The 14,814-nt window shown below is 42.6% G+C and overlaps 1 protein-coding gene across 2 annotated transcripts in view; it reads left to right on the top strand.

The window, feature by feature from the left end:
• Nucleotides 1-12,826, top strand: part of ALDH1L2 (aldehyde dehydrogenase 1 family member L2) — a 58,174-nt gene extending 45,348 nt beyond the window's left edge. The window contains exons 20-24 of one of the 2 annotated variants that reach the window (XR_011433802.1): nt 503-668; nt 2,495-2,600; nt 5,802-6,001; nt 7,994-8,106; nt 11,873-12,826. Coding sequence is in view for 1 of the 2 variants with exons in the window: in XM_001498616.5 (XP_001498666.3) it covers nt 503-668; nt 2,495-2,600; nt 5,802-6,001; nt 7,994-8,049 (528 nt within the window). In the remaining variant the exon portion in view is untranslated. Of the gene's footprint in view, nt 1-502; nt 669-2,494; nt 2,601-5,801; nt 6,002-7,993 lie in introns of both variants that reach the window. The other variant, XM_001498616.5, reaches the window with a different exon arrangement.
• Nucleotides 12,827-14,814: the final 1,988 nt, after the last annotated feature.

Here is a 14,814-nt window from a genome sequence, read left to right as displayed (position 1 = left end):
GCTATTCCTGTGGCAGGGCTATCCCGTGGGAATTCACAAGGGCAGTCTGCCACATTTGGGGAGAGAAAAAAGATAACGATGTGGCCGTTTTAGAAATTCTTTTGCCATGAAGAGTGTAAGTATGCTGTGTGAATAAAAATTCCAGAATCTCAGGTTTGCTATTTTAATGGATTAACATTCAAGAGAATTTTAAAATAGCCTGTATAGCTTATGTTCAGGTAGAACTCAGTGGTTAAAAGCTTCAGCTTTCAAGTCAGGAAAACTCGACAATATTTGGTGGTTGTGTGCCCTTGAGTGTGTCACTTAACTTCTCTTAGCCTCAGTGTCTTCACCTGTGAGATGAAACTAATAAATACCTACCTCCAGCTGCTTTGAAGACTAGATGACAACACATCTTTCAACAGCTTAATACAACACCCACCACGTGGTAGCAGCTCAGTCAGAGGGTAGCCTTTATTATTACTAATAGTCAATTGTGTTTTGCGGCTTGGGTGATACGCAGGTGGAAGAAATTAAAAAGATGAAAATTGGCGATCCACTTGACAGATCTACTGACCACGGGCCCCAAAATCATAAGGCCCATCTGGAAAAGCTTCTGCAGTACTGTGAAACTGGAGTGAAAGAGGGGGCCACCTTGGTATACGGCGGGAGACAGGTCCCCAGGCCAGGTAAGGTCACCTTTGTAGGAGGTGTCCAGGGCGCCTAGCTTGTTAAGTTGGAACGAATGCTCACAGTGTTCATTGCAGCACCGTCTTGGCTCAAAAGTAAATGGTGGCATTTATGTTATGATCAGAAGAATTACTTTCTAGATCCTGCTTGGCCACTTCCAAACTGTGGCACTTTGGACAACCCAGTTTTTCTCAACTGTAAAGTGGGATGAAATGTGCACATCCTGCTTTACAAAGCTGTGAAAATCAAATAACAAAATGGATGTGGCAGGCCCTTAGCTGTACAGTAACCAAGTGGAATGAATAAGTGTGTTATTCAGGCACAGTGACCTTTGTTCCTGGCACAGTGAGATTTGCTCTGAGCCAATGTAGCCTGGGAGGAATTCGTTCATGTTGACTAAAGCAGGACCTGTTACAGAAGTGTGTGAATGGCTCGATGTGTTGATAACCAAAAGGAGATAAAAAACAAACAACTGGAAAAACTCACTTTTCACTGCTGTGGGTAGATTGTGTACCAACACCTTAGTCTGAAAACTGGTAATTGGAAGGAAAAAATTCAACATTTATCCCATGTATCCTGTATGAAATAAATTTCTGGGTAACCATGTAACTAATAAAGGAGACATTTTTTTTTCCAGAAGGATCCCTGCTAATAAATGTAGAAAAAACTATTGACTAGAAAAAGCACTGTTTTGTATCGCCTAATTGAATGAAATAATGGATTCAGGCAATGATCATCAAGGGAGGCTGAAGTTATTAGGTGACAGCTTGATGGGGATCTGGATATTTGCAAGGTACCACCCCCAAGATTGATTGCCAGTCATAAGGAGAAAAACTCAGTTTTACAATGGAGGGGTCAAGTTGTCACCACGTGGAACCACTGGCCAATCTTAGCGTCAGTGAAGGCAGGCCAGCTGGATATGATGTGTCTCCTGGGAAGCAGCATGTAACACACAGCATCATCTAGAAAGTGTTCTTGCCAACTATGTTTAACCTGAATCTGATGGTGCCTGTAGGTCAAATTTTCCATTTACAAGAAATACAGGGGATGGAGGAACAAATTAAACATCATCCCAGGAAGCAATGACAAATCTGAACTGCAAGATCTTCTACAGGACAAGTGACTCAGTCTATTTAACAAGTCGATGGCACGGAACAGAAGGGGCAGAGAGAAGGGAGGAAATTTTCTAGATTAAAGGACACTCAAGAGATCTAACAACCACATGCAATGTGTAGAACTTATTTGAATCCTGAATCAAACCAATTATAAAAGATATTTACTAGACAATCAGAAATTGAATACAAATATCAAATCATTATTTTGTACACCGGAAACTGATATAATGCATGTCAATCATATCTTATTAAAAAAATTAAAAGTTAAAAGAAACTGAAATATAAACTATAAATAAAGAATTAGCATTAATTTCTTTAGTGAGATAATGTATTATGATATGTGAGAAAATGTCCTTATTTTTCACAGATTTGTACTGACATACTTGGAGGTAAATGTTGTAATCTCTGGGATTTGCTTTCAACTATTTCAGCAAGGGAAAAATGAATCAAATATAGCAAAATGTGAATAAGTATTTATTTTATTATTCATTATTCTACTCTCTACTTTCATATATGTTTGAAATTTTTAAAATAAAGACAACAAAAATAAGAACCTAGGAATGCTGATGCCCAATAGGAAAATGAAAGTCATCTCGATTTTACTGACTCAGAAGGGAAGAAAAAATTTATAACGTAATTCAATGAGAGAACAATTAATTGAAAATTACTTACCCTATCATTGATGTTCTTTTCTTCTGTTTTTGAAATAGGCTTTTTTATGGAACCAACTGTCTTCACGGACGTGGAAGACCACATGTATCTTGCCAAAGAGGAGTCCTTTGGGCCTATTATGGTCATTTCTAAATTCCACAATGGGTATGTTCTTCAGGCGCAATTTAACAGCTTTTGATTGGATACGATTTTTCTTTTGCTCTTGTGCTATATACAGAGCATAAAATCAATGACCATGTAATTCTCTACCCTAAGGATAATTAACTTAATTAAATAATTAGCAGAGAATGCTAACCCTGGTAGATTGTAATATATTTTTGCTTCTTGGCTTACATTAATGGCTGATATTATGGGATTTTAGCTGACTAAATTTTAGTTTTTGTACAGTTGACATTTGAAATGTCTCTAGAACAAGGTAATAACTGAGAATAACAGAACTAGTTTCCACATTTAATGCCTAGGGAAGGCAGCATCTGTGGAATCTGATTTTCCCACCGAAAGAGGGCTGTCTTCATAGAGGATCGTGCCCCCAAAAGCCTAATACTCAACTTTTTTTTTTTTTTGAGGAAGATTAGCCCTGAGCTGACATCTGCTACCAATCCTCCTCTTTTTGCTGAGGAAGACTGGCCCTGAGTTAACATTCGTGCCCATCTTCCTCTACTTTATATGTGGGACACCTGCCACAGCATGGCTGGACAAGCGGCACCATGTCTGCACCCGGCCAAACCGGCAAACCCCGGGCCACCGAGGCGGAACATGCGCACTTAACCACTGCGCCACCAGGCTGACCCCCTAATACTCAACTTTTTATAGAAATGTCCAAAATCACCAGATAACCAACTGTAAATGATACACTGGTTTGTTATAGTACATGAAAATTTCCAAAGTGTTGGGCATTTCAAAGAGGGCCATGTGTAACTGAGCTCATGTAGGAATATTTAATACAATAGACTCTCATGATATACTGTGTACACTTCTTCAGAATTCTGGCTTCAGTTTTCTTTCAACCAATGAAAAGGCAGAAAAAACAGAATACAGAGTTCAGAGGGACTTCTTGGTCTTTGATAGACATATTGTATGAGACTTTTGGGGACACTAAGCCATAGTGAGTAATCTTTTGACATGCTGATCCGAGGATGCCCTGTTACCCTCTTTTCCTCATTATAAATTCCCCCAGAGGATAGTCTTTGTGTTAAACACGCAGAGATTAGAAGCCAGGTTTGGGGGATAGAAACCTAGATAAGTCACAGTTCCTGTCTTCAAGGAGCTTACCAGCTTATGGGGGAGACAGACAAGGAGACGGGCAATTAACCACGGAGGGCCAAGGGCAGGATGGGGCAGAGGGTAGTGTCTGCTCTCTGCCACTGCACCTGACTACCTCGGTGGGCTTACTTACTTACTTAATCACTCTGGGCAACCTTGGTCTCTTTATTTGTAAAATTCAGTTATTAATAATATCTACCTTTTTAGATCATTGCAGGGATTTGCTGCTGCTGCTACCACTCTTATATTTATTATTCTAGAAGTAGGCGAGGTGTGCTATGATGCTGTGTCATCTCAGTAGGCCTCAACGAGCCATGGCATAAAGCCATCTTTCTGTCTTAATCATCAATAAATATTTGGGTCCCTACCATGTGCAATACATCAAGAAGTGTGAGAGCTAGCAAAGCCTCAGTCCACTCCAAGTTTTGTTCCGAATTTCTCGTGCGAGTTTAAAATTATGTGTAGTCAAGGTTACCTTTGAAAATCCCTTTGGAAGGCACCGCCTTGAAGCCTGTGCTGTCTCTCAAAAAGTTCAGGACAACTAGTTTTCCTCCCAGTTGTGGAACAGATCCTGTTTCTTGGCCGGAGCACCCGATGAAATCCTTGGCTTGCATTTGCTGGCCGTGTTGTAGAAACTTCATGCATTGTTAAACATTAGGATGGCACTCAAAAGGGTGAGCTAGTCACTCTGTGACAGGCACGTTGGAACTGGACCCAACTGAGACACGCGCAGGTTCACATCTCCACCGACCTGGGCGTGGACACATACAGGGTCAAAAGGCAGGGAAATCGCCAGACGGATTTGATGGATTATTTTACTCTCTTTTAATTGAATTAGCATGTTAATCAAATTCACTCTCATTTGATGATGCAACACTATGATATAGAGAAGAATCTGAGGGGCCGTCCCATTGCATAGTGCTTACGTTCATGCACTCCTCTCTGGCAGCCCAGGGTTCAGAGGTTTGGATCTGGGCACAGATCAAGCCATGCTGTGGTGGTGTCCCACATATGAAATAGAGGAAGACTGGCACAGATGTTAGCTCAGCGACAATCTTCCTCACACACACACAAAAAAGTACAATGTTATCTCTGCCCTCGGGGAACATCCAATCTAGTTGGGAGGTGGACTGCAAATACGTGGAGAGTTAAACCAACATACTCAGTTGGAGGAGTATGTGCTTCCTGATTATAGCTGACTTTTACTGAGCCTTACTGTGTTCCACACACTATTAGCTCATTTAATCCTCACGAAAATGGAACAGGTGCTATTATTATTACTTCCATTTTTCATCAGAATAAATGATGTGGGCCAGCCTTGTGGTACAGCAGTTAAGTGCACACGTTCCACTTTGGCAGCCGGGGTTCGCCAGTTCAGATCCTGGGTGCAGACATGGCACCGATTGGCAAGCCATGCTGTGGTAGGCGTCCCACATATAAAGTAGAGGAAGATGGGCACGGATGTTAGCTCAGGGCCAATCTTCCTCAGCAAAAACAGTTGGATTGCCGACAGATGTTAGCTCAGGACTGATCTTCCTCAAAAAAAAAAAAAGAATAAATGAAGCATGGGGAGATGAAGTCGTTTGCCCAAGGTCACCCAGGCAGTCTGGCTGCAGAGCCCTCTCATGGAGCCACTACACTCAACAGTGACACTGTGGGAGCTGGGAGGGCTTCAGCATGAGGCACTGGATGAGCCTTGAACTGGGTGTGCAGAATGCGAAGAGATGGAGGGAGATGGGGGGCTGCTCTGAGAATATATCCGGGAGTGAGACTCAAGGGTAAGGAGAGGAAATGGGGAAGTCGGGAAGGAGAACCAATGAGGAAGAATGAAAAGATGACTTCAGATCAGATGTTAAAAGGTGTTGCGTGATATATTTTGAAAAATACAATACTAGAGTTCTGATGTTTCATTGAGGGTTTCTTTGGGTGTAAGCCTGGAATATTTCATATATAAAAGTGTAAGCAGGTGGCTAGTATCACCCTCCTGTTTCTAGCATGGAGGGGGAAAACATTCGAACATAAAATGGAGAGTGTTTTGCTTGACACTTAACGAAGTTTTGTCTTCCTGAAAACATCTTGCAGGGACATCGATGGAGTGTTGCAGCGAGCAAATAATACAGAGTACGGTTTGGCCTCAGGGGTCTTTACAAGAGACATAAACAAAGCGATGTACGTGAGTGAGAAACTAGACGCGGGCACCGTTTTTATCAACACGTACAACAAGACGGACGTGGCGGCCCCGTTTGGCGGAGTCAAACAGTCCGGCTTCGGAAAAGACCTAGGTGCGCCTTTGCTTTGTCCACTGCGTGTTCCCTTTGTCACCCAGCACGGAGAAGTCCGCTGTGCGTCTCATGCTACACGCGTGCCTTGTGGAAGGGCATCTCCTACATGGCAGTTGGATCTGGGCTACCAAGGGTACCCGTTTTCTTTAAATGTTAAACATTTTTATTGAACATAACGTACATACAGAAAAGTAAACAAATTGTGTGGGAAAGGGTTTCTTTTTAAAAGAAGGAGATTCATGTTGAAAGGACAAAGAACCTCTGACAATATCTTTTAGCAGAACTACGTTGGGCTTTTTTCCCCGATGTTCAGTATGAACTTGGTTTAGCTTTCTTGGGGCTAAGTGGAACGAAGAAAGGAAAATGGGTGGAGTGCAATAACTAGCCGGCTCCAAGAATAAATCCTGCCTTCGCGTTGCTTGGCAGTCCTTCAGAGTCAACACTGCAACTGGCAGGGTTTCTGGGAGTCTGGGAACTCAGATTTAGAGTTTGTAGAAAGCCCAAAATGTAATTCACTGTGGGCAGTGACACTATCACATTTCAAGTAATAGCTTACTTTGGACACTAAATGTGTACCGCCCCCTATTATAACTACTTTACCTTTAATAGCACAAGCAATTCTTGCAATAGCCCTGAGAGAGAGGTGCTATTATTATCCTTATTTTACAGTTGAGGAAAATGGGGCTCAGAGAGGTTGGGTAACTTGCCCAAATTCACGCAGCCAGCCACTGGCAAAGAAGATTCAAAGCCAGGCAGTCTGGCTGTGGACCCCGTGTTCTCACTCCCCACAGTCAGTCTGGCATTTTTCAAAAACTGAAATGTTTGTAATTTACTGAAATCATAGTCCGTTAATATAAATTTGGTTAATTTGGGGTATTTTTACATTTTCGCGTTCCTGATGACTTTTGGCAAGGTATTTGCAGCAAAGTAGCTTCTCATTGAGTTGAAAGTAAAGTCATTTTTTTCACGTCTTCAATCTGGCTTTCATCCCTGGATGCAAAACACAGTGGCAGATTTTCTTAGGGAAATTCTTATTTTAAGTGAGGCAACAGTTCCACTTGTCTTTTGATAATTAACCAGCTTCAGGTCTATGTTTTATTATAAAACAGTAGAAGTTGCCTAATTGCTTCTTCCTCTTCTAATTGTAAGTTCCCTTAGCCCAGGGCTTCCCAGCTGTGCACTGGAATAGACTCACCTGGGAGCTTCAGAAAAATACAATTATGTTGATTTCATTGGTCTCAGGTGTGACCAGGGAGCACAAGGTTTAAAATCCCCCCAAGGTGACTCTAATATAAAGTTAAGACCCCTTGGTTTAGCTCGGCTTCTAGAATCATGTACTCATTATTTTCACCTGTGGTGTTCACGCCCCTTGCTGTAGAAATCGATGATTGTTCTAGCTGAAAATAGAAACAGAAAGGCAGACCTGTTTATTTTTTTGCCCGGATAAACCCTTCTGCTTTTCGAACATGCGACGTAAATCAGGAAAGCTGCATTTTCCTTATCTTTAAAATCAGATTAGACAGAACGATCGCCAACTTTCTTTCCTGTGCTCAGTTCTGCTTCGTTTACTGTAATCTGAAGGACCGCACCCTGATCACTTCTTTTCGGCCTCAATGGGCAGAGGCTAGAGATAGAGAGTTTGTCATCAAGCAGGGAAATAAAGGAGAAAGGTTTGGGGAGGAGACCGACCAAGCCAACACGCTGGTCCTTAGAAGCCCTGGGAGCGGTCTGGGCCCTTCCTCCTCAAAGTGTGGGCCGTGAGCATCAGCATCAGCAGGGAATGGTTAGGAATGCATAATCCTGGGGCCTACACGGACTTAATCAAATCAGAATCTGCAGTTTCACGAGATCCTCTGGTGATTCACGAGAAATTTAAAGTTTGAGAAGCACCTTCTATTTGCTTAGTGACCTATACACCGGCACCTGTGTGACAGTCTGGTGACCTCACATACACCTGTGACTATGGTCCATAACTGCTTTTCTCTTCCCTAGGTGAGGAAGCTCTAAACGAATACCTCAAAACCAAGACGGTGACCCTGGAATACTAGAGCAGGCCCATCCTCCACTCTCCACACGCTGAAGAAGCCGGCCTGCTGGCTAAGGAGGTATCAGCCATGGGCCGATGGATGCACACACGGACTGTGAAGAGGGGCAGGCCACTGTCTAAGCTCTCACACATGTGCCTGAGTATTTTCTAGGACACCTTTTCTACCTTAAAATGATTTGTAGTTGTTGGGTTTTGACTGTGTTGCATATCACATTTATTTCAAAAATACCAAGCTGCTTTTTCCCCCCATCATATTGTTCATCTTGAAAATGTCAATGTCACACAGCTATAATACACAAGGTGCATTTTTTTTGGAACCCCTGTATAATATGTATAGGTTTTAACCTCTGAACCATACATGTGAGGTTATTTAAAAGACTTACTATAATTTTGCTCTCAAGGAACAGTAGATCCTGTAAAAAAATGTGAAGGATATTCTTTTTTCTTCATATTTGGAAATAAGATACATCTTTGTGCCTTTGATGGTCTATTTTTCAACCCACTGTGATGGCTGGTGAACCCACAAACAGTTCTTGAGTACCTACTAGGTACCTAGTACTCTATTATGTCCTGAGGAGTATACGGAATTTAATGGCATGATCTCTGGCCCCAGATAGTTTAAATTCTAGTCAATAGCTTTGAGAGTGAATTTTGCAGTATGACATAGTAGAAAGCAAGTCGCTTTTGGAGGCTGATCTTGGTTCATATCATACCATCTTACCATCTATGAGACTTTGGGAAACTTATGCAACTTCTCAGAGCCTCAGCTCCCTTTTCTGTAAAGTGGGGACAGTAATGCCTCCCTCAGGAAACTTATTATAAGGATTCAATGCAATAATATAAGGAAAGCACCTTGCAGCGTGCTTTGGTCGTGGTAAATACTCAATAGATGTGAATTCTGTTTTCCCCATCACTACTTAAAATATACATTGAGATGTATTAACTAGGTGAATGAATTCATTTCCCTGCAACCCTTTTCGATAGTCATCGATTCCTATACCCCTTTCTCATCCAATGTTCTGATGCAGCGCCTGACACAGCAGCCCTGGAAAATGCCACGTAACGACAGATGACAATGATCCAAGGCAAAGGGTTGCTTTTCTTTGTGCAGTGCACTCATCCTTCATAGGACATCTTGTTTTCCATTTTTCTGCCTACTGGTTCCACTGCTCACCAGCTGTGTGATCTTGGGCAAATCAGTTACCTAATATCTCAAAGCTTAGGTCTGGTATCTATACAATGGGGATAGAGTCCCTGTCTCGTTAGGTGTGGTAAGGATTCAGTGGGATCATATACAGAAGGCACTTAAGGTGTCTGGACCATCGTCTGTGCTCAAGAAATAGGAATTATTCCAGCCCGTGCAGGACTCACACAATTGCCCGCTGAGAGACAGAAATCGTTAGGTGAGTGAATGATCACCATCCACGTGTGACTAGAGGGTGAGTTCCTGAATCGCTGGAAGAGGGCCAGAGCAATTAACTGCTATTAACCCTCCTTTTAAAGGAAAATTCTTCTCTCTTTGGCTTTGAAGAAGCCCTCAGGGAGAACTTGTTACTCTGGAGACTCAGCGGGGTAACGTCAGGGGAACTCGGGGAAACTGATCAACAAGCAGCTGCGACAAAATCAGAGGCAGGACACACTCAAAGGAAGAATGCCAGGTGTGATCCTGTCAGGATCAATAGAGCAGGTTTTACCTGTAAGCATTTTTTATTATACTGTAGCTCACGTACCATGAGAGCTTGGCTGAGCTGAAATTCTAAGTCGGAGTGAATACTCTCTGGGTCCAAACGGACAGTTCATATTTGAAAAAAATGACAAAGGCCTTATTATCAAGGAACCACTTTTCAATGCAGTGGTATTTGGTTTTGTTTTTTTTTGCTGAGGAAGATTAGCCCTGAGCTAACATCTGTGCCAATCTTCCTCTATTTTGTTTGTGAGTCACCGCCACAGCACGGCTGCTGACGAGTGGTGCAGGTCTATGCCTGGGAACCCAACCTGGGCTGCCAAAGTGGAGCGCACTGAACTTAACCACTGGGCCATGAGACTGGACCCTTAAATGCAGTGTTTTAACTGATTTCATGTGAATTAAAATATCACTTTACCAAGTATTTTAATGATAGCTAAAATGGCAAACAAAAACATACCCTTCTTCTGGATTGATCGTACCCTCTACAATTAATCTCAGTAGCAGTATCTTTAATCTTCTTTGAGCCACGAACGACTTGGAGAATCTGATAAAAGCTGTGGACCCCTCTGTCCCACTTCTACCCCTGAAATTCACGTGCACACACCTAAGTCTGAAAATAGCTTCACGGGATTCATAGGCCTCCGAATGTCCATGCTTGGGCCTCAGATTAAGAACTCCTTTTTCCTAGCGAGTTCTAAAGTTCTGACTGGCTTGAGTTTTTATATCTGCTAATCAGAATCAAAGGCTCCATGGAATTCATAAAACTACCTGTGAATTTGAATTGGAATGTAATGAGCCACGGCCCACCAGGTGATTGAACTAACACACTGACTAATTAGATTACCACTGTCCCTTCAGATCCTTATTTGGCTAAAGGATAAAGCTGTGATCTGATGTCACCCACACTGGGAGGTGTGGACACTTGACACGCTTCTACATTCCTTCTAATCCTCTTCCCCAGGCCTTTGCTAAAGCAGTCCCCTTTCACTCCAACACCATTCCTGGCCTTTCCCACCCCCATCTGGGTTTAGGTGTCTCTCCTCTCTGCTCTCACTTGTCTGGAACATAGTACTTACCACTTGGTGCTGAAATTATTTGCCTTCCTAAGTAGATACAGGTACCCCTTCCCCACCCCCAGGATTGGCGTTTTGTCAATAACAGCAGCTCCCATTTATTGAGGGCCTCCTGTGTGCTAACCACTATGCTAACCACTTTTTAAATGCTGTCTTATTTAACCTTCACAACATCTGAAAAATGAATAAATTCAGGTGCTCTTCTTACCAGCTCCACCACTGCTGAGCCATCATCATCTCTTATCTAGGTTATTGCCAAAGTCTCCCAACTGGTCCTCCTGATTCTTCTGTGTGCTTCTGTTCAACACTTACGTCAGCCAGTGTCAGTCCTCTCCTCAAAACCTTCCAGTGGCCCCCAATTCGCTTAGAATAAAGTCCAGGGTACTTACGATGGCCTACAAAGTCCTATTGACTTTGCTCCTGGATACCTCTGACCTCATCTCCTATCAATTTCCCTTTCATTCTGTCTAGCCACCCTGGTGCCTTGATATTCCTTACGTAGACCAACTGCACTCCTACCTCAGGGCCTTTGCACTTACTGCACCCTCTTCCCAGTGGCGTGCTGGTAAACAACAAATGGCTCTCTAGGGGAAAATAAAACCAACTCTTGTAGCATTTGTGGACTTCTGTGTGTAAATGCTCTCATCAAGGCTGACTTCAAGCTACCAATTTGACTTCACTGAACAGGGAGTTGGGAAGAGATGTGTGCAATCAGAACAAACACAAGCCAGTGCCAGCACACCACTGCCTCTTCCTGAAACTCCTTCTGTCCAAACAACCTCCTGGCTGGCTGCCTCACTTCCTCCAGGTCTCTCCTCAATTATCATCTTAGTAGAGACATATTTTCTACACATGTCCCCACATTCCTACCTTGTCTGCCCTGTCATTCTGTATTCTTCTTATCCTGCATTATTTTCACAGCGCTTTTCACAACCTGGCATATATTTATCATCTGTTTCTCCCCATTAGAATGTAAGCTTCCTGAACAGGTGCTACTTTTGTTCAATGCTGTATCTCCAGCGCCTAATGTGTCGGAGGAGCTCAATACATATTTGCTTTCACAGGAAAGAGGTTGAGTAACCTGCCCGAATCACACAGCTATGAAGTGGCACAACAGGCGCTCAGGCAACGAAACTGGTGCTTATCCGAGATGAGATGGCTTTTACTGCCAACGCCTCCATCAGGGCCTGGGTAGCGAATCGCAGGCACAGGGTAAATATCTGCCAAACTGAAAACCTCAGCAGAATGCACATTACCCACAAGAGCTTTTGCAGAAGCGGCTAGAGACAGGGTGAGAAATCAAGTTTGGCTCCCCCATACCTGCCCTCCAAGAAAATAAAAACTGTCGAGGGAAACCGGGGCTACAAGGAGATGATCAAATATGAGACGTGATGGCTGGGGTGGATTATTGATTATTATTATTACCGTTCTGCAAATACCCAAGTGGATTTTTAAAAATGATTAAATAATACTTAATTATGTAAAATGCACATAAAACAGGAAGCTAAGACTCAACCGTAAATTCTCCACACAGAAATAACCACAGATATTTGAGATTGTTCCAGACTTTTTCTATGAATACATACGTTTTTTTTTGGTGAGGAAGATTGTCCCGGAGCTAACACCTGTGCCAATCTTCCTCTATTTTATATGTGGGATGCCACCGCAGCAAGGCTTGATGAGTGGTGTGTAGGTCCACACCCAGGATCCAAACCCACAAACCCTGGGCTGCTGAAGCGGAGCATGCAAACTTAACCACTACGGCACTGGGCCAGCCCTGAACACATAGGTTTTTACAGAACTAGTATACTACTATATAACTTGGTTACCCACTTTTTTCAATTAACAATATACAAGCATCCTTCTATGTCAATAAACATACTTCTTCACATGTTCAGTGACTTTAATTCAACTTGTTCTCTATTGTTGCACATTTACATATATGTATGTGGGACATATTGTTGATTTTTGCTATTTTAAACATCGCAATAAATCTTATATAGAAATTTGTGAACAAAGCTGTAATTATTTAATTAGGATAAATTCCTAGAAGTAGAATGTCTGAGTCAAAGGATATAGAAATCTATAACCTTACTAATAGTTTCCCCCAAATTTTTGCCACCACGTGTAGATTCTTACAGCGTCATAATACCTCACATTTACCGAGCGCTGTTTTAAGCACACGATGTGTATGTACTCACTAATTTCTTACCAAAACCCCCTGAGGGAAGATACTGTTATTCCCATTTTACAGATGGAGAAACAGATAAGTGGCTGGGTTGGGATCTGATCCAGACAGCTCAGAGTCTGTGCTCGTGGCATAGTGACTAGTAGGGTCATGAGGAATAGGTGTGGCTGACTGAACTTAAAACTCCGCTCCACTACTTAGCTATTGCAAGGCCTTAGGAAATTTACTTTAATCTCCACGCCACTTTTCCCATCTGTGAAGTGGGTTTAAGCAGAATGCCTCATAAGGCGCTTCTTTCAACAGTTAGGAAATTTGTTGTATCCAATGGTAGTTCAGTCTACAGAGCTATTTGATGCAGTGACTCAGTGATGTTCTTTGCTCCTCTCTGCCATCTGTGGTGTGCCGCCTGTACCCTCGAGAGCAGGCTCTATTTATGGCCACTAGATAGGACTTTCAGGAGTCATTTCCAGTCATAAGCTATCCAGTCCTTTCTCCCTTCAGAAGAAAGGAACCAGCTCTTCACGTGCCTCCTTTTTAGGAATGAGAAATACTTTCCTTGCCAAGTCTACTAACAAGACATTGCTCGTGCCTCGTTGGGAAGATTCGTGTCGCGTGCCCATTCCCAAACCAATCACTGGCGAGGGTTTTCCATCAACGATGGTGAGGAGTCAACCACAAAGATTCCAACATTGGACTTTTGGGAAAAGTCTACCAGTCATATTTACCCTTTATTTTTTTCTTCAGGATTGTCATCCACTGATGTTTAAGATGAATCACTTTATAACATAAAGAGAAAAAAAAATAACTTAATGAGCATTATTGTACATTCCCACCGAAGGAACCAGAAATGAAAGGAAGACACTGCCTCTCCTCCTGCCTTTCCTCCCACGGCAGTGGCTACAGGCACGATACCAACTACTTTGCAAGGCAGTTTTTTTTATAAACACCACATTTGATGCAAATTAAAGTATCATAAGAATACACAGGAGATTCATTCAGAATGAAATTTTTGCTTCAAAGACCATTCCATCTAATTTTCTGATTCACACCTGTCACAGAGCCATAGAACGACAATACCCCACACGTCTGAAGAGAACATTTCATCGCCCTCACTGGCTGCCGTCATCTCACACCCAAGCATGAGGCAGGGCCGGACCAACCAAAGCCCAGTAGTGATTCAGTTTCCAGGAGACTGTAAGGCAAACTGCTTACGAACAAAACGGCTTTTTAATTAAGGTGTAACATACATAAAGTGCGCAAATGTTAAATGTGCAACTCAAGAAATCTATACCTATGTATGAGTGGTGCTAACTCTTACATCACTTAGAAGAGTGCCCGACCCACAGAAAGGGCTGGGTGAGTACCAGCTATAGTTTCATCTGCCAACTTGATAGGTAAAGAATACTATCTTGGTTTCATTTGCATTTCTTTGACAAAAGGAGTTGAACTTTTTTTTTTCTGTGAATTACTTGTTCATGTCCTATGGCCTTTTTTTTTTTTCCTGGTTTTTCTCTCCAAATCCCCCCAGTACATAGTTGCATATTTTAGTTGTGGGTCCTTCTAGCTGTGGCATGTGGGATGCCACCTCAGCATGGCCTGATGAGCGGTGCCATGTCCACGCCCAGGATCGCCCAGGATCCAAACCAGTGAAACCCCGGGCCGCAGAAGTGGAGCTCGAGAACCCAGCCATGGGGCCACGGGGCTGACCCCTATGGCCTTTTCACTATTGAGATATGAGTTTTTTCTTTACTAATTTGTAACAGCCCTTTATATACTAACGACACTCATTCTTTTTCTTATATTGCAAATATTTTTCCC

Source organism: Equus caballus, chromosome 28, assembly GCF_041296265.1.
Source record: "Equus caballus isolate H_3958 breed thoroughbred chromosome 28, TB-T2T, whole genome shotgun sequence".
Classification (NCBI taxonomy): domain Eukaryota; kingdom Metazoa; phylum Chordata; class Mammalia; order Perissodactyla; family Equidae; genus Equus; species Equus caballus.
The sequence above is the reverse complement of the archived record's forward strand: the minus strand, read 5'-3'. Positions and strand labels throughout refer to the sequence as shown.